General features: G+C 51.8%; 1 protein-coding gene across 14 annotated transcripts in view; it reads right to left on the reverse strand.

The window, feature by feature from the left end:
* KCNQ2 (potassium voltage-gated channel subfamily Q member 2) overlaps positions 1-14,662 on the reverse strand; it is a 69,647-nt gene extending 54,985 nt beyond the window's left edge. For all 14 annotated transcript variants that reach the window (XR_005260536.2, XM_038166350.2, XM_038166352.2 and 11 more), the window contains exon 1: positions 14,255-14,662. Coding sequence is in view for 13 of the 14 variants with exons in the window: in XM_038166350.2 (XP_038022278.1) it covers positions 14,255-14,550 (296 nt within the window). In the remaining variant the exon portion in view is untranslated. The remainder of the gene's footprint in view (positions 1-14,254) is intronic.
* Positions 14,663-20,295: the final 5,633 nt, after the last annotated feature.

Consider the following 20,295-nt stretch of genomic DNA (forward strand, 5'->3'; position numbering starts at 1 on the left):
CAAGGAAAAAAAAAAAAAAAAAAGAAAAAAAAAAGGAAATTAAAAAAGCCAAGGGCTACACTGCGTGGTTTCAGCATGCAGGCATAAAAAAAAAAATCCCCTTGCTGACCTGGGCAAGTCACTTGACCTGACTTAACTGCGCTCTCAAATTGGGTTAAAAGCAAGATGTCCCTGCAAAATGTAATGCTGCATCTCATCTAAACATTCCTCGAGGGAATGGGGTATACAAAAATAGGCTCTGGTCTAATTGCAGATAGGAAGATTGTCTCAAAATGTGCAGGGCTGGTTCCTGCTGCAGACAGGAATAGTAGCCAGTTTTTCAAAGGTCTGTCCCAGAATCAGCTATTCAGCTGAGCCCGAGGTTCCCTGCCTGCGAAGGACAAGCTGTGTCTCTGAGCATCTTGAGCTTTCTTCTCCCATCTCTGGCTTTGCGCTGCTTTTACAGCCAGCAGAATTAAAGCTCCTCAAAGTCCAGTAAGAGGAAAAAGTAAAAGGACAGCAGCCAGTTTGGGAGCTCTGGATCCGTGTCGCTTCCCCATGTCAGCAGGATAGCGTGCTCCTCCCTGGTGCCTTTCACATCCATAAAACAAACCCAGACCTCCAGAGGGCTCAAGCTTACAAGGGCAGTGCTCTTTAGCCCTAAAAATTGCTGAAACAGACAGTTACGCCTTAGGGATGAAGGGAGGGAAGAGCATCAGAGCAACTGCCTGTCAAGCTCCGTGAAACTTCTCTACTATCACAGCTCCTCTGGGTCCCCCAGGAGCCGCAGCCCCTCACAGCCCTTCTCCATCCATCTCCCCGCTACACCAGTGAGCGGCTTCCCAGGGTTGCAGCCGGATTTCCCAAGCTTTTGCAGGGCAGCAGGCAGAAAGACCTTAATCCCCCTCTTCCTTAACACGAAGCCTCCCATAAAATTGAACAACTCCAATATTTTGTGCGCCTTCAGCCCTCCACACCCCTTGGGAAGTTGGCCAAGGCCGGGGGATCTGCGTGCGCAGCGCACTCAAGTTCGGCACGAGGAATTCCCCAAAAACCCTGTGTAGCATCAGTGGGAAAAAGAGGGATGATGAGCATCTTCCCCCATTCCCTGCAGTGCAGATGCTCACAGACCAGCACCGTTTAGGGCCACCCTTCCCATGCCCACAGCCACGAAGGGGCTGGGCAGGAGCAGCCGCGTGCCAGCAGTGGCCCCAGCACCACCCCGCCGTGCGCTCTCGCTATTTTCGTCCTAGTTCCTAAGGCAATGAGCCTCATGTGACCGCCCTGTCTGGCTGCTTTCCTCCATTCCCACCTAACATTTGGTGGTGTTGGCCAAATTTCATCGTGTTTGCCAAAGCAGAGCCTTCCTCTCCGCTGGGCAGCAGCGAGGAGGAGGATGCACGAGCTTGGCAAAGCCCCAGAGCCCGGCTCACGCTGAAAAGGAGAGGTTTTGTTCCCTCTCCTTATTTCCCGGTGCCAGTAAACACAACAATAAATAGCAAGCTGCAGGAGGCAGATGATTGTGTGGTGAAAGGTGGAAAAATCTAAAAATGATTTAAAACAGGGAGGGGAAGAGAGGACTGTGGGTTATGGTCCCTGAGGAGGAGGAGATGCTCAGCGGTGAAAGGCAGCAGAGACAGGAGGTTTTCCTGCCCACCCTGCTCCAGGTGATGCTCTGGTCCCTCCTTGCCAAGGTGCCCAGACCCAACCCGATGTGGGATCCTGCCAGTTCCCACCCCAGGATGGGCTGGAAGCAAGTCCAGCACCACAGGGACCGGACCCGTGGTCTTTGAAAGCTCCCAAGTCGCAGGGACACATGAAAGCTGAGGAGGGATTATCTCGCTGCCATTTCAACGCGCCGGTAAATCAAAGTCGATGGAAGCCATATGCTCTGCTGGGAAGCATCCATCTCGTTGCCAAGGAAACATCTTTCCCATTTAAAATGGCAGGCAAAGGCTGGAGAAAAACCTGCTTTTAACCCGCTTTTCTCAGGCACACTCCAAACCCCCAGGCACCGCCTCGGACTGCTGCTCCCAGGAGAGCTGCAGCAGCTCTGGAGCAGGGCACGGGGCCTCTCCCACCCACCCAGAGGGAATCAGCCCCAGCCTGGCAGCAGCATGACCCTATTTCCAACATCCAGCTCACTCTAAAGGGAGTTCCCATCATTTATTCCCTGGGAATTTTAGGGGATTGCTTGCCTGGGTCATATCAAGCAGTGCTGCAGGTGCATGGCGCATATGGTACCTGGCCAGGCAAGGACGTGCCCTGCAATGGGGCAAGGCACTGCTAAAGCAAGAGAAAAACCAACAGCAAGGCCACAGCCTGGGCTACTGCTGCCCAGATCCAGCCTTGGACAAAGCACCAGGTACCACCCAACTTCTTACAAGCAGCAACCGCCAGGCAGGGCTCTGAGAAACAGCCAGAAACCCAAGGAACCCATCATTGTGCTTGGGTCTGCAACTGCCTCTGCACCTCCTCGGGGCTTTAAGCAGCATCCACAGTCACTGCCCGGGATGGGGGGGTGGGAAGGGGCACCCCCAGAGCACAGAGGGCAACCCATGGTCCAGCATCATGGAATTCACAGCGGCAAACGCTCTCCAGCCCATTTACGCTAATGCATTTTCCTGTGATGTTGGGTTAGATAGAAGATAAAGAATAACCATTGGGACAGAAAACTGGATATCCTTTTGGAAAATGGTACTTCTGCATATCTACTTCCAACCTCAGCCTCTCTGGATGTTTGTTTTTTAATAAAAAAATATAACACTTGCATTTATTGTAAATCCCACAAGCAGATGAAGTCAACTCCTAAAGTAGGGAAAATGACTATTTTCTGTTCTGATAAGTAGCTGTGTTCTAACAACCTTTGCGATGCAGAACAGAGACATTATTTAATAATTCAAAGCCAAGGAAGGCCTGACGGGACAAGGATACACGCTGAAGTCTCCTTGTCTGGGTGGGAAACGCTTATTGCTGCTGGAGGAGGGAGAGGCTGGGGATGCTGGATGATGCCGCAGGGACCCTGTGCTGCTGAATTCCTCCACACCTCAGCTCCCAGAGGGGAAAATGGGGATAATGACCCCCCCCAGCACACAGGCACTGCTGTGTTTAAGCCCATGTGTAACTCGAGACACAACCATGGCCAGCGGTGACTAATAAATCCTCCTGGAGTGGAATAAAGCCTGGCACAAAGACACTGCACAGCACACAGCACTACCCGATGCTTGCACGGAGCAGAGCCAACAACAGCATCACACACAGCTGCTCAAAGGCAGGAGCAGCGTCCTGCAGCGTGTGACACCAGGGCATGCCCAACACCACGCCGAGGTGCACGTTCCCCCCATACAACATCTCTGGGCACTCGCTACAACACTACAGCCCCTCCCCAGCCTCTCACTTGGCTGCTAACCCATCAGCTCCACCGCAGCACGACCACTCCAGCAGAGCATCCTCTGCTCCTGCCCAAGCCTGGAAGGAGTCACCTTCACTCAGTGGCTTCATAGCACGTCTGAGACATGCTGGAGCTGCCTGGGAATTATGTCACCATAAATATCCAATGGTCCTTCCACGGTCCCCGCACACTACGGCGATGAAAAGCACTGAATGGATAATAGCCAGGTAGTATTTTGAGTTACAGCACCACCAGCCTGCTGCTGAGCTCTCCGTCCTGGTTGTGTAACCCAGCCCCGCAGGACCTTCCCCGTAATTACAGGGCCTTTCCCTGCAGTCCCGCGGGGGCCGCATTCTGCATTCATGAGAGGGTGCTCGGAGCTGAGCTTCCTCTTTAGCACATTTTTTTGGTCTTCCCTAGAAACAGCAAGAGGAAGCAGGAGGAAAAAAAAAATAGGTTTAATTAACTTTTGTTTAATTTCTGCTGCGCTTTCAAGTGAACAATAACCGAGCCACCACCTCGCTGCCTGCCCCAGGTTTTGTTCCCCTGGGCCTCGGGGTGCTGGCAGGGCTGGGAACGTGGCACAGGCTTGGGCTCGGCTCCAGCCGCTCTTCCCGACTCCCATCACGCAGGGATGTGGCTGCGGGGAGGACGGGCATCCCCGGCCACGAGCGGGGGCTGGCAATCCATTAGCTTAATGAATTTCCCCGGGGTGTTTTTAATAGCAGCTGCTCCGGTGGGGAGAAGGGCCAAAAGAGCAAGGCCGGGTAAGAAGGCAGCTCGTTTTCACCCGACCTACTCAGGCACATTGGTTACCTCACCATACAGTCACTCAAATCATTCCTCCCATACCGAGGCAGATTAAGCCATCACCAGCCTAAAACCATGTCTCAGACCTGCGTTTAGTGTTTTGTGTTTTCACGGTTGTGTTTTTTCCTCCTGGGACATCTGATTCACAGACTGAACCCCAGCAGCTCGCCCTGGGCCACCCGGCACAACTCGAGATGCTCCCACCTCCCACGAACGTTCATCGCTCAGGGCCTGGAGGGGCAGCTCAGAGGTTTCAAATTATATCAAGATTTCTATTGCAGAAGAGAAAAAAAACAGTAGGAACAAAAGGTCAGTGTGTGTATTCTCCCTACCCCTTGTTATCTGGTAATCTTAAGAGAGAAGATAAATAAGAATTGCATTAAAAATGTGCAAGAACAATTCAGTGCAAAATTCGATATGGCTGCACGTTGTGTCTGACAAATCAGAGAAAGAATTTCCCAACCTCTTTTTTTTTTTTTTTTTTTTTTAAAAAGGTCTCTTCCCTTCCTTACAGCAATAGCCATAAGCAAGAAACAGACCACAGCGATGCGTGCCCAGGAGCCACGAGGACCAGACCACGAGGTCACATTAACAGAGCTGCTTCAGCGCCGATACGGATTAAATGCTCTGGTCCCTCCGGCGATGGAGACAGAGCCCTCATGAAGCGCCAGCAATTTAGTTCAAGACGTGACGACATGAGGAGCTGTCCCTCTGGCTCAGGGTGATGGTTAATTGGGTGTGAAGTCAGCTTTGGATGAACGCTGTCATTAGCCCTTCCTCATACAGAGGCTGGCTTCTTTGCAGCTCCCTGGGGAGCTGTCTGGCAAGGGGCTGTGCTTGTACCCCAAATTCATCCATAAGGCAGCTGTCTGCGAGGCCAACCGAGCAAGCACAGGATGTGTCTGAACAGGGAGACGTTTCTCCATCCCAGGAGAAATGACACAGTGAAATTCCTCCAAGCCTGGCAGCTCCTGCTCTGTCAGTGCCTCGGAGGAGCCCGTCTGCATTTGCCCATGGCACCTCCAGTCTCTGCTGTAACACCAACCGAGAACTACAGCCACAGGGAAATGTCTCACCTCCGCTAAATAAGAAGAAAAACACACCAAAAACCCAAAGGCATCAGCAAATCAACCTCAGGGGAGAGAAGGATGTACAGACCATGCCTCCCCGTGGGTTAGGAGGCACTGCAGAGCAAGAACTGCTCCAGGGCAGCAGCACACAGTGCTCTGTGTCCCTACAAGCTGTCCTAGAGACCCCAAGATGGACAAACATCCCATAAAAAATTCCTACCCATGCTCCAAGCAGCCATGCTCCTTCAGCCAGGGAAAAAGGGGTCAGCAGCACGCATCTTCCAAGCCATGGAGCCAGTTTTAGGGTTGGTTTTGCTGCTCATTCAAGCCTGGAGTCTTTATATAGAGTCAGGGCAGGATCCAAAAGCGGAAGAGAGACACCCACTCCCATGGAGTGTAACACACACACTGAAATAAATAGCTCCCTGCCGAAGGAGATGACTCAGGAATCTCACTAGTCCTTAAAGCGCAAATCAGTGCTAATAAGCCTCAGGAAACTTGGAGGAAGGCCCAGCAAGGGGGTTACTGGACAGCACATGGCATTTCCAGCCTTTCCAGATGTGTAACAAGAGGAAGGATGAACAGGCACAGAATTAAACCAAAGCCAACACCAAAGCAGTGGCCACACCACCAGCCTGAGGTCTCCTTGCAGCGAACCTGCTTCAAGGGCAAGGGGTGGTCCTCAGCACTGGGGGGAGGTTTTGGTTTCTACCACCGCTTCTGGAGACATTCAGGCTTCACCATATGGCTTGGAGTGGCAGCAGGCAACGCAGCCTCACTCTTTTTGTCCAGCTATAATGTAGAGGTATTTATATTTAACTCCTTTGCTCTACTCTTGAGTGAAAGACGGAAGGCTCTTACGTCCCTTATTATGTTCCTCAGGCCAGGTAACGAACCTCCGAGCAAGCATAAACTCAATTAACGGCCACTTTGAGACTCCGAGTTGTGTGGAAGCCCATAAACACGCGGCAGCAAGCCTCCCAGCGCTGTCATTTCGCTGCCACATATAACACCCGACAGCGAGAAAGCCGATAAGCCCAGCTCGCAGCCCTCCGCACGCTGCATTCGTAATGAGCAGCAAGATCACAGCAAGCAGCCAACTGCCCCGCAACGGGGGAGCCTCTCCCAAGGAAGATGCCTTCCTCCTCCCAGCTTAAGTTAACTATGCTGAGCACCTGAATTTATCAGATTTCCCCCTACCACAGGCTGGCCGTGCCTTGGACAGCCTGCCCCAGCCAAACCAACCCCTGCTTTCTTTTGCAAACCCAAGGAGCGCAAAGAGAAACCAACCCACTAATTCAAAAGCGAATGAGAAGCCGGGTAAACAGCATTAAAAAGAAGACTGGAGCAAAGCTAATGCTTGCCAGTGGTCCCCCTGCAACTGCTTCACAACTTTCAGCTCTCTCCTGTCCAGTACAGTAAGCTGTTATGGCAGGGACTGGCCTGATGTACGGAACAGAGCCTCATAGACTTTATTTCCACTAGGGCCACTTGCACACTGCTATAATATTAATAGAGTATTGTTTTCCCCCCCCCCCCCCCCCCCCCCGTATTCATTTTAACTATTATTTGACTGAAGTTTTCCTTTTTCTTTCGCACTGCTTATTAGTTCCCCGAGCGTATCAAGCAGAAGTTGTAACCAACACACCCAGCAGGTGCCCAGACACGAGCCACTGCATTCCCACAGGAGCCGGAGGAGCGGTGTACGTGAGTCACCTTTGAGTCAGGATTTTTTTTCCCTTTTTCCCTGGGCACCATAATGACTTCACAGAGTGACAGCGTATCTGTGGCAGCTGCATTAGGATCACCTGTCCTGCTGCGCTCATCCATTGCGGCGTATGACAGCAGCTCAGCGATCACCTCAGCCGAATTTCATTTCGCCGCTGTCACCTCCCCGGGCTGGCGGAGCCACGCAGCAGAAGGCAGGGCTTCCAGGCACATCAGGGCTTGGTTACAAATGCAGCAGCTGTGAGTCCCTGGGAAAGACCGTCTGAAGGCAAAACCTCCTCCAGTCGTGCCCTAAAGAGGCCAGCCACGATGGATGGATGGCATCTCCAGCTGGAGAGGCACTCAGGAAGGAGGGTGTCCAAATGAACACTGACCATCCCACTGGGCACTCTGAGAGCCTGAACACAACCAGAGCTGCTTAGAACTACAATCAGCATTAATAAGGCTGGATTATAGCTGATTTCTCCCAGGTCTTGAGTTGCAGGTCCACAAGTTGACTGGGGTTTGCTGTAAAGGCTCCTTTCCCAAATCCACTTCTCAATAGTTGCTGGCTAAACGTGGGTCTCAGATGCTGGTCATCCCGTTTTGGTGCAGGTCAGACCTGTCTCTCACCTTCACCTTTCCCTGTTGGGATGTCCACAGCATAGTTCTGGCTCTGAACATCACAGATCCCACTGGCTGTGGCAGGAGGTGGGAGATGCTTAGCACTGCCCCAGCTCGCTCCAGTTTTTGGTTTGCAAACTGATGTCAGGCTCTGTCTTCTTGTCTTGTGGTCTGGACTCACCCCACCCAGCCTATGAAAAGGAATTTAAGTTCCCTCTCCCTTCAAGAAATAGAAAAAGGCATCTCCAGAAGGCTGACATGCCCAGCTTTGATCTGCACTGTGGCTCCTGTGGGATGGGATGTCCTGCAAGGAGCCCAGAACAAAATATTCCATCCCAGAGACACCCGAGCATCACCAAACTTGAGCTGAAAGCCCCCTCCACCCACAATCTCTGGGCAATGAAACAAATCACAAGGTTGCTCAGTCTCTGGGCTTGCAAAGCTGGGGGTGCTGAACCCAGCAGCCCCAGTGACCCCGATGTAGCTTTAAGTCATCCCCTACAGCAGGGAGGGAGAGGTGAGAAGGTGTCACAGATCTCCCATCCCTCACACATCCGAAAAGGTCACCCTTTGCCTGACAGCCAACCCACCCAAAAGAAGCCACCAGATGGGGGTTTTACCAACACCAGGGTCACACACTTTTAAAACGCACATCAGAGGCCAGAGTGATATGAAGACAGATCAGATAAATGGAGGAATGCTCCAATTTCCCTCACTTATTAGTGGTTAGACACTCAAGAAGCCCGGAGGCTGCAATAAAGCAGCTCTCAGCATCCCAGCCGGTGAATTCTGCTCAGGATACTCCAACAGACAGCACGGTGATTAATGCAGTGCTTCGGAATAGATACACTGACCTCCCCAAACACCTTCACAGCCTGCGTGCCATGGGCCACTGCCCTCACAGCCTGCCCAGAACAGGGCTGGGAGAAGCGCGTGGGAAGCTGAGGGCACCCGGAGCCTCCGTGAGCGGATGGTGCTGCACAGCCTGTTCTTTGCGGGGGAAAAACAACATTTTTCTTTCAGCCTGGGTGGCTGGGCACATCCACCAAGGAGCTGATTTAAATACCTGCTCCTGCAACAGCAGCAAGGCCATCCTTTGCTGTAGGATGTCAGAGCAGGCATCGGTTTAAGCATACGGTGTGAAGGAGCAGCCGTGCCCAGCGCCCTCCTGCACGACCTGGCTTTGCTCGCCACCCAAACCACCTTGCAATACAGCCTCCCTCTAAACGCACTCATAAAACTCATTTAAAACCACCACAATAATTGCATTTTGAAGTGTAGTTAATTCCTTTTTGACCATTTGGGGCCCAAAAGCCACTGCATTATCCTGCAGCAACGTGAACCTCATGGAAAGAAGGGGTTTACCCTGCTCAACGCTGAAGAACTCCTCTCTGTGACGCATGGGGGGCATTTCACACAAACAGGGACCAGCTGATGTTTGCACAAAAGCATGCCGTAGACAAAGTTTAATCCTTTGTAGGAATCACTCTCCTTCTTCCTCTTCTCTCCTGCATGTACTTTACAGGAGGTCACATATCAGGAAAAGGGACTGGCGCATCTCCCTGACACCACAAATTTAAAGAGGAATCTGTCCCTCTTCTGTCCCCAGCTAAAAGTTTGGGCTACCTTAACAAGGATTAAGTGGGGGCTAAGTATTTGCTGCTTACATCCCAAATACCAAAATTCTATGCTTTTTTATCCTGGAAAGCCCCATTAATGCCTCACTGATGGGCAAACCCTATGTCCTCCTCCCCCTGCCCCACCAAAAAAAAAAAAAAATGCAGGGTCTCACCCCACTATATCTCCACCATCTAATTCAATGCAAAAAAAATAATAAATCAAGAAACCTGATCTCCACAAACTGCGTTTTTGTTTATGCAACACCCATCTTCCCTTTAGTTGAGGATTTGGGGCTTCTTTCGGGGTTATTCCTTCTAACGACAAACAGATTCATCTGGTTGAGGCGTGATATAGCACAGAAAGGAGGTCATCTGGGGAATCGGCTTGTTTTTCGTTTCCATAATGTCAGTGTGGGGTGAACGTGACGGCTGGAACGTGACACATTAAAGCGAGTGAAATCAGGTTGCTCCCACCAAGCTCTGACTAAGCAGCTGGAGAGGAGCTCGTGAGGCACCGCGGCGCAGAGGTCTCCTGGTCCCCAGGATCACCAAACTCCAGAGAGGACAAACTGCATGGATGAGGGCATCAACACCAGAGGCCAAAGCCCAGCAGGTCCATTAAACCCAGCACAATTGGGAGATTTAACAGTGGCATCTTCATCCCACACACATTGGAATGTGGGGAGGGGGACCCAGAAGGTCCCTGCCCAACACTGGTGGATGGGCTGGGTCTGGGGGCTCCGTATCTGGCAGCAAAACCCCTGAGCATGGGCTTGCTGGTGGGAAACAACCTTCAAATTGGGGATGGATAAATGAGATAGCCAAACTAAATTTACTCCTAATTAGTCAATGCCAGAAAACAAGTATAAAAAAAATTAAGCGGTGTGAAAAACAAATCAAAACACGTGAGCTGCCTGAAAACCCAAGCCAAGCAGCATTATCTGAGACAGAATCCGCATGAAATAACCATGATAGCTCCTAGAAGGAGCCACAAAAGAGGCCACCTCTGCACCAAGAAACCCCAGACCTTCGGGGAAGCAATTGCACCAAGGCTCCGTCCTCCCAGCACTGCCACCGCGAGCTGTGCCAAGATGCGGGCAGCGCAGAGAGGAGACTTGCTGGAGACAGAGGTGGCTTCTGGCTGGGTTAAAAGGGAATAAAAAACAGAATGGGGATGGCACAAGGAAATATTAATAGAATGAGACAGGGAGGAAAGGTTCTTCCCTAATATAACTTAAGTCTTGTTTAATTAGTGAATATTAATTAACTGAATGTATGGTGCATGGTATGCAGATAAAAAATGCACCCCAGCTATTTTTAAACATGGTTAAAAGACACATTAAGGTTGTAAATTTAAAGTAGGAAATGCAAGAACCACATTTGCTCTGGGGATACAGCTTTAAAAGTGACAAAAAAAAAGGCAGGGACAAAAATCACTCAAGTGTGACAGCCCTTCAGACTCAGCACCACTGAGCATGGGACAGGATGCAATAACCAAAGTAAGAGGACTACAAGAAAAAAAATCTAAGTTAGGGAAGCTAAACCAAACAATTTTTGCAAGCAAATGTCTCCCTGTGCAGAGAACAAGACCTCAGTGCTGCTGCATCCCTCAAAAAGCCCAGCCTGACATTTCGACAGGGCTCAACTTTTCAAGTTCCAGCTCAACCTTGACCAGAATGAGGCCACGTGCTGCAGCGCTAAGGCTCTGCCAAAATAAATAAATAATAAAATAAAAAAAATACTGAGAGAAGATGGGAAATACATGAAAGGCCCAGACTTCTAAGAGCTGGAGTCCGCTTTTCCATTTCCAGCCACACTCAAAATTGGGACCCATCAGTCTTCGATGTTCATGGGGTTGTGCAAAACATCCTATTCACATATATAATTTGTGCACAAATACATGTACCATGGGCAGGTCACCCAGTTGTGTCAGTGTGGGAAGAGCTAAGTATAAAAATGAATCACAGTAAGAAATATAAGACAGTGCTTCTGCTCCCAGGTAATAGCGCCTTTACGGAGGCAGCATCTGAGATGAGACAGAGTTAATGAGTTTGGGGCTGGAGGGGTGGGAAGTGCTCTGAATTTCCCATGAAATGGTGCAAAGGGGGAGGAACAACAACAGAAAGGAGAGAAGGGAAAGAAAACAGATGGATTGGAGCTAGAATACAGCATTAGATCTCAAGGCAGTGCATGAACTCATTTCTCTTGGAGATATTTCCTAAGCCTTCGTACAAGGAAGCCCCACGAGTAGGGAAACGGGGGTGCTGGTGGATGGGGGCTGAGACAGCAGCAGGATGGGGCTCCCCACCCGCAGCCTCCATCAGCACTCACACACAGCATGGAAAATAAAGGATAAAGGAGCTTCTGTGGCCAAGGCAGTGGCACAAAATGGGTCCTGGGGCAGGAGGGGACAGCGAGACCTGACCACGAGGGTAGGGCACAGCATCAGGCTGTGGGGACACCAGGGGGAGTCCAGCTCTCCATACAAACTTCATGACCTTGAGCCAGTCCCTTCACTCTCACATCTGTGAGCAAGCAGCCACTGGCTTTTTGTCTGTCCTCTGGGTTACAGACTTTTAGGTGCAGAAACCCCCCTGCCAGCCCCATTCAAGCACACACAAAGCTGGCACGGGTGGTTCCAGGCTCATCCCAGGCAGCACAAGGGGATAAAGTGATGCTGGGCTTTATCCCGGTGACTTTGGATGATGTTTATCATATCCTCCAGCTCTTTAAATAACATATTAGTGAACTGCCAAGGCTAACCTCATCATACGGAAAGTTCAGAAGACTGGAATCCACAAAACATCCCGACACACTAAAAAATTAATCGTATCAGCGATGCTTCACAGACCTCGGCGCAGTTACCACCTCAGCCCCGGGCACTGCCTCCATTTCCCAGCGGGTGCATGGCTGGGGGTCAGGGGATGGTTTTGGAGCCCCAAAGTGAGCCAGGGAGGCAGCCCGGCTCCCAGCACATCCCAGACCAGCGGTTTCTAACCGGAGGGCAGGGCTCCACGTGGTGGCACAGCGGGTACGAGTGGAGTCACGAGCCCAGGAGAAGATGCAGCTGCTGGGGCTGCGGAGGGCTGCGGATCCATGGGGAGAGCCAAGGGGCACCCAAGCTTGGCAGTCTGTGATTGTGCTGGAAATGTGGGCTCCAGGGAAAGGCGAACCCTGGCAGAAGGGTTTTTGGGTTTTTTTGGGATGCCCCTGCCCCATGAGGATCGCTGGTTGCCCAAGCAAACGGCACTGCAGAGAGCAATGTGGGTCAGGAGTTAAGGCAGCAGCTGGAGAAGCCAAAGATGCTCACGGAGCCCTCGCAGCTGGGGCTACCCCTGCTGCCTGCCATTTGGCTTCCAGCCCCTTCCACTGCTGTTTTTTGTCACCCCAGTGTCCCCAGGCTGGGCTTTCACCTGTATTTAACAGCATATGGTGCGTGCTATACACAGCATCCCCCGTCCTCAGGGCACAGGCAGGCAGGCGCCCAGCTCACCGGGTGAACGCTCAGCTCAGATTAGGGAGGATTTTGCGACACAAAGCACCTACAACTCCAGAGCATGGCCCCGAGCGTGGAGGATGCTCAGGACTCTTGGTGCTGGACTTTGCGCCCAGCACATCCCCAGCAGAGCTCCGCAGAGGCTCCCTCTCCTCCTTCTCCATTTCCCAGGAGGACGAGCTCGCTGCCAGCACCCCAGCCCCGCTGCAGTGCAGTACCAAGCTCCCCCCTGCACCCAGCCAGCATTTCCCCACCCCGAGTGGTCCCAACCAACACCTCCCTCGGAGGCCTCCACGCACAAAATGGCTGAGGACCAAGAAGCGCATCCCAGCACCTTACCCAAGAACAGCGTTAACACCAAAATAAAGGAGAGAAAAACAACAAAAGGCCCCAAAAATCCTCTTGCTGAAGCTGACAGAGGCCCTAGCCAGGATGAAAAACACGCAAACAAAAAAGCCATCAGCACCAAGGGGACACCGAGCGCCCAAACCTGCACTGTGCCCGAGCCCAGGCCCGCAGAAGAGCCTGGTGGGACCGTGGAAAGTCCCAGAGGGAAGGGAGTTGCAGTAACACAGCGATTTATCTTGACCCTCCCTTCGCAATCCTCTGAACAACGGGAAGTCATCTGCCTTCCTCCTGCAGCAGCGCCTCCAGAGCTGGGCATTTCTCCGCCGAGCGATGGGGGCAAAACCTGGTCATTTCTGGCCAAAAAAAAGGGGAGGCAGAGGGGAAAACGGGCACCCTGGGACTGCTCCTTTGTTTACCGCTCCATCTCCGAGCTGAGGAAGCCCCAGACACTGATTTGCATTTCCTTCTAGACACATCTCCAACCCTGCTCCTTCTCCCGGTTGGGGGGGGGGGACAAGAAACACCCCCAGGACCCGGTGCGGGGCTGCAAACCCACCCCCAGCCCCGACACCTTTGCAGCCACCCAGCAAAGATGGGGCTGGAGGAGAAGGAGATTTAAGGGGGGGGGGGGGGGAGGGAAGGAGAGACAGTGCCTGAGCAGAGCTTTTTGTTCCTCTGCTCGCAGCATTGCTATGGTGATTTCAAGCAAGACGGAGGAGCAATCCCTACCCATCACTCCCGCTGCTCCAGCCCCCCCTGCACCGACCGCATGAGCAGCCCCTTCCCCCGCAAACGGGAGCGGCCGGGGAAGGAGGAAGGGGGGGGGGGGCTCGGGACCGGTGCATTGCATCTCCCCGGCGGAGCCACCCCCCAGCAATGCAGGGACGGCTTCTCCCCATCCTTTTGCATCGCCTCCCCCCCCCCCAGCACCCCACACACCCCTTCCCCAGGCTCTGCCTACCCGAGCTCGGGCACCAGCTGGGGATGCAGCAGCTCCCCGGTGGGGGGGGGGTCTCAGCCTTTTGCACCCCCCAGGCTCCCCAAAGAGCATCCCCCCTTTCCCTGCACCCTCTCCGCATCCGCAGCATCCCCCTCTCCCCACGCATTTAATTTAATAGGATGGGGGTTGGCTGCAAGGGCAGCTTTGGGGTCGGGGAATTGGTGAGGGGGGCGCACGGGGGATGCGCCCCCCACCCTTTTTCTTACTCACACGTATGCGTGGTAAATGAAAGCCCAGCCCCTCGGTCTCTCCAACACGTTGTAGAGGAAATTCTGCAGCTTGCGGTAAAAAGCATTCCTTTTTGGGGGTTTGCCGCTCCCGGATACCCCGGAGCGGGGTTTGCTGAGGATGCTGCCCCGTTTGGTGCTTTCGGAACCGGCGATGAGGAGCGCCCCGTCCCGGCTGGAGTCCGGAGCCCCGGGATCCAAACCCACGAAGCCCACCTTCAGCTTCTTCTCGGCGGCGGGCCCCGGGTAAACGCCTCCGTTACGGGATTTCTGCACCATGGTGGAGGCCGCCCGGGGTGGGGGGGAGCTCCCAGGGGGCTCCCCCGGGGGGCTCCGGCCGCGCTCCCCCTGCGATGCTCTCGGCTCCCGGCGCAGGCGAAGCCGCAGGAAGGCAACGGGATGCGAGCGGCTCCGCCCGCTCCTCCGCCCCCTTAACCCTCAGCATCCCTCGTCCGCATGGGGGGGGGGGGCGGCATCCCCACCCCCCCCCTTCTCCGGATCGGGATCTGGAGGTCCCCGCCCTCAAAGGAAAAAAAAAAAAAAAGGAAAAGAAAAAAAAAAGCAGGTTCTGGTCTCCCCCACAAAAGCTCTGGCATCGTCTCAAGAAATCAGGATCTGATTCCTTCCTCTAAAAACGCGGTCTGGCATCTTTCCCTGCCCCCGCATCACTCCCCCAAGCCGAACTCCGTCTCTCCCCCCTCCCCACAAAAAAATAAAATAAATTACCGCAGGTGTGGTCCTTCTGGAAGGCCCCACGAAAAGGGCTGGGCAACAGCCTGGGAGTTTTTTTTTCCCTCGCCACAAAGAGCTGAGAGAGCTCTGACCTGGTCCCAGGCTCACAGGAGGGAACCAGCTCCACCTTGATGCTGCCACCAAGCCAGTCAGAGGACCAAGCTCCCATTCTAGGAAATCCATCTCCAAGTGTGCTGACCTAAATCAGCTCTGAGACACCCCAGTAGTTATGGTCCAACATTAATATTTCCCCCATACAGCATGATTTGCTCCTGCCCTAAGGGATGCTTCCCCCTGATGCACCTCCACAAGACTCAGGAGAAGACACAGCCTGGAAAACTCTGAGATGAGGTAGGTATAGCTGCCTTGCACCATTATCCACCACAGAAAATGGTTATGCATGGTTTTTGTAAGCTTATAGTGCTTTGGCACAGGGAATTTTGTATGTGAATGGAATTGCAAGCTCCAGAGACCTGCTTCTTTCAGCACAGAGCACCTTGCCACAACGTGCTTCTCCTGCAAGCAGCAAAATGGTTGCTCAAAGTTTCATGGCATGCAGGAACCACACAGGGCTGAGTTTCAGTTCCCTCTCTTGTGAGGGCCAGCAGCTGCCACTCTATTGTTTGAAGTCCTTATGACTTTTTATGTCTTTCATATTTAAATGAAAAAAAATAGCAGTCTTCCATAGCCCACTCCCCAAGTCCTGGCTTCTTTTTTTTTTTCTCTTCTTATACCTTAGCAGAATCCCAACAAGTGATGCACAAGAGGCACTCCAAGACTAAAATTGCTGCTGTTTGCTCTCCACAACCCTCCACGTACATTGAGAGAAGCCAGCACAGAGCAGCCCTACACTTAGACGTGTTTCCTCTGACCCATATTCTCTCCAACACCTGGCTAAAAGAGAAGACTCCTCCACAAGGCAGGCAGAAAACTAAAGCTGGGTTAAATAAAAGGAAAAACAGATCTGCAAGTATGTCAGTGAATAAATTACTCAATTCAGTGAGGGGCCATTCTATTCATTATTTGTGAACACTTCTAAGATCATTAGTGTTCTTTAATAGGGTAGCCAATTACAAATGTGCCTGGCACTAATGTACAAAGTGCATTATTATAGATCCAGCGACGCAGTCCAAAAGCAGGAAATATCCCCCTCCACGAAAAGGCCGACAACAAACAGAGGAAGCAATTTTCAATTAACAAATTCCAGATTACTAATAGACTGCGAGCCCTAAAGAAGAATCTAAATTCATCGCACTCCTCTCCGCCTAATTAGTTGGTCATCCGCAGCATCGCACTGCGGCACAGCTTCGGGTGCCACGCATCTCCCCCCGAAACTACCAAAAAGCAGGGGGTGGGGGAACGGAGAGGGGGATTTCATCCTTCCTGAGCCCTGGGGGGCTGAGTGAGATGCTAGGGAAGGCATGAAATTCTTGTGGCAGCTGGCAGGGCTCCACTTGCAAAGGAGGTGAAGCCTCAGACGAAGGCAAGCAGAGCAAGGGACACCAAGGATGCTCCTCTTATACAGACAGAGCAGTCTTTGGGAGATAGAAAAGACCCAAAATTGTGGATGAAAACCCACTATTAGCCTTGCTTCTTCCTTCTCTTCACTGTGGACCCTCAAAAAAAAAAAAAAAGTTAGAGATGTTTTAACAAAGATCTCATGGCTCAACTCCTCAAGTTGTAGTTGCAGCACGAGTGGAAGGGATATATCCCATGCCAGGAGGCGAGCGGGGCTGCAGCCCCTCCACCAAGCACATCACCGCCCTCCCCTGCTCCCAGGGCATTCCCACAACCCACACTCATACTGATGGGAGCAGCATCTCTTGGGAACAACTGGAATATAACTACTAATCAGCAGCAATGTCCTGCCACGGAGCCTGCAGCAGGTAATTTTGAAAGATGATGGGGGGGAGGCAGGACAGAGCCAGCCACTAACACTATGGGAATTAATGAAGTACATAAAAGCACCTTCCCAGTACTGCTTTTATCTGATCCAAGGACATTATGTCTCCACACAGAAACAGAATTACTGAGTCAGTTCTTTGCTTGCAACACGACTGATGGCTCGAAAATGCGAATACCATGGCAGATAGCTTAGACCCTGAAGGTAAGATGAAATCTATCAAGCTCTGTGAAGATACAGAAAGTTCAGTGTTCTGTCCTTTGGCAATTTTTGAGCTGTAGTAAAAAAAAAAAAAAAAAAATGACTGGTGTGAAATATATGGAATGACTCCAGGGATGTGCTGCTGTTTGAAACACGGAGCCAGAGCCCTTTCTCCACGCCCGCCCCACCGCCGGTGGTTTGTGCAAACTGCGCTGCTGCAGCCTGGGCTTTGTCACCCTCAGCCTGCTGCCTGCTTTCAAACCCTAAAGCAGATGGCTCCATCTCTCCCTGTACAGAGCTATAGACAGCTGTACTGCCCAAGCAAAAGGAACCCAAAGCTGCAAGCAGGGCAGCCTTTCTGCTCTCTGCATCCACCCATCTCCCTCCTCCGCTGCAGCACCTCCCCTGTCACCTCCCACCACCCCATCCTCTCCTCCAAGCAGCTCCAGCCCTCTGGAGCCCGTGGTTATTGATTAGATGTCTTTGCTGTTTGGCTAACGAGGATTCTTCCCAGCATGTGCCAAATTATTTTGGGTTTTGCAAACAGGAACCTAAGGGAAAGGGTTGGTTCCTTGGGTGCAGGTGCGCTAACCTAGGAGGTGCTGCTTCTCTGCTGTTATGGTTTGGAAATGCTTTAAAAAAAATAAAGTCTTATGCCTAAGTGGAGAAATCTGCAGATTTCCAAGGAGAAAAATGAGCATGTCAAGAGGGATGCATACTTCTGGCTAGAATAAGAGCCGCCTCTCAGTAGAGGTTTCATCTCCTGGGATGGGGAGATTTGGGCACAGCTGCAGAAAATTTGTAGCATGATGGAAAAGTGGTTAGATGAGGCAAATTAAAGTAAATTGGAGGGAGCCTGCTTATCACTTCTGTTAATTGAGCCACAAAGAAATGGGCCTTCAGTGAGAGAATTTGGCTGAATAGGCTCATATTAGTTTGGAGATCCATGCCCTGCTTATAGGAACAAGGAAGGGATGAAAAGCACGTTATAAATCTGGAGTTGCTGAGGTCACAGGGTTAACCTCAGGGGTGGTGGCTTTGTCTCACCAACCTGAAAATCATTTCTGGAGCTCCCCATGGCTTGGCCTGAGCCTCCTGCTATGATGGGGACACCTGTGCAGAGGGACCAACTTGAGAGCAAGGGAGCTCCAAACTGGGCACTGAGCAAAAACCTTTCCTGACACTTGTGTTCAACCACAGCATCACCACTTTTTTTTTTTTTTTTGCAGCCTAAAATGAAGAGACACCACATGGCTGTCCAGTTGCAATCAAATTTGACAGTCGTGAGCCTTGAGGTTAATTAAGTTTGCGTCAGTTTTCATGACAATTAGAAGCCGAGAGAGAGGGAGAGGCTCCCTGATGCTGCCTCCCTTGCCATTCAAAGGGGATCCTGAAGTGTGATCTCATCTCTGCTAGATGCCAGAGAAGGTGCCCGTGAGGACACCACCCCTCCCAGGCACTAAAATGCTCCCGTCCGAATTTGCTGTCAACGCATTGATAAAAAGCCAGGTTTCCTCCTTCCATCTGGTGCCGACAGAGCTACTTATTTTACGTTCCCCATTTACTGGATGCAAGAATTCTCTGCCATCATCCATCTTTGCCCTTTTCTTAGACAGCACCTACCTTGTCGGAGGATGCTGCAGCCAAAGCCAGGACAAATCAGGCTCTGTGGGATGGGTTTGAGCTGCAGCAGGGAGCCTCTGAATGCACGGGCAGAAATCTTTAAGTCACACCAAACACACATGCCCTCTCTTCTCAACCAGAATTTGGATGTTTTTCTTTTCTACGGGTCATTAAAATTGCTGAGGTTTCACTATTCTTTCGTGCTGTGGAGCCTTAACTGGAAAGGAAACCCGTTGCTGGGAGGAACGAGAGCACGACTAGGTGCATGGGAGGAGATAAAAGGAAAGGTGGGGGGAATTCTGATGAATCAAATGGGGTTTGGTTCAGGGTATGCACAAAGCTGAAAATAAGCCCCTTGGTCACACAGGGTGACCAAGTTCTCCTCATTTCCCCCAGCACCTCACAGCCACCCAGCCTGACCCCCATAGCGCCTTCCCCGGCAGATTCCCCACTGACCATGTATTCTTCCCCATTTCTCCTCTGTAGGTCTCCATCATTAGCCTCCAGCTCTGGCTTTTGCCCTAGCCTCCTTTGAGACCACGCACAATTCCCTTTCTTCATTTACATCGTTACCTTGAAGGTATTTTTAGCCTGTGACCACGTTGCCCCTGAGCCTTCCTTTTCCCAGACACCATAAATTTAGCTCTCAGTCATTCCTCACGTTGCTCTCATTGCTCCTCTCAGCCTCCTTGGCTTTCTGCCTCCTCCTACACCCATAGGACCAGGCCATGGGGCTCAAACTGCCATCACCCCTGGGCTCTGAGAGCTCACCCCTTGAGACAAGGCAGCTCCAGGACCTCATCTCCCCACTGTGGGGTCACCACAAAGCTCCTGGTGGGACAACCCCATAGAGACATCACTTGGAAAGCTTCCCATGGGCAGCCCCCTTCAGGTTCCTCCAAACCAGGGCCTTACTTTTTTGCATTTTACAACTTCACAGCAATAAAACGAGCCTGGTCTTGCATGGCAGCTCTTCCAGCCCTACCAGATCTCATTAGTTTGGGGTCCAGCTCGGGACTGACCCCACTCCCAGCCAAGCACCTCCTGGGGCTGTAGCAGCATCTCTGTGAGGCTGGGCCTCACGGAGCCCACAAAGTGCTTTGATCCCACTCAAACACCTGCCTCCCACCGACTTCAAAGCCGAATTGAAACCTGCATGTATATTTAGGGACTGGAGGTTGTCATCAGAAAAAAAAAATATTAAAAAAAAAAAATCTACTGAAATAGCTAACAATACTGACACATCTACCTTAGCTGAGACGAGCAGTGCAGGAGCACACCAGACTCCTCTGTCGCTTGTTCTGCAGTGAAAAAAGAAGGAGAACAGCCCAGCCAACAAAAATAAATAGGCTCCAAATGATCCCAGGTGTCCTGGGTTAAGAGGGAATGACCTTGCTGAGCTGGGCTCTGCCAAACCTTGCTGAGCTGCTGTAGGGAAAAAAAGAAAGGGAGCTTGGGGTAGGAGAAGAGAGGCTGGTAGAGGGGGCAGGAAAAATTCCTGCTTTGCTGGGATGTGTAAGGGGCTTAGGGGAGAGGCTCCAGGTACTGGATCTCAGAGGGGGCTC

The sequence above is a fragment of the Anas platyrhynchos genome, chromosome 21 (genome assembly GCF_047663525.1).
Source record: "Anas platyrhynchos isolate ZD024472 breed Pekin duck chromosome 21, IASCAAS_PekinDuck_T2T, whole genome shotgun sequence".
Classification (NCBI taxonomy): domain Eukaryota; kingdom Metazoa; phylum Chordata; class Aves; order Anseriformes; family Anatidae; genus Anas; species Anas platyrhynchos.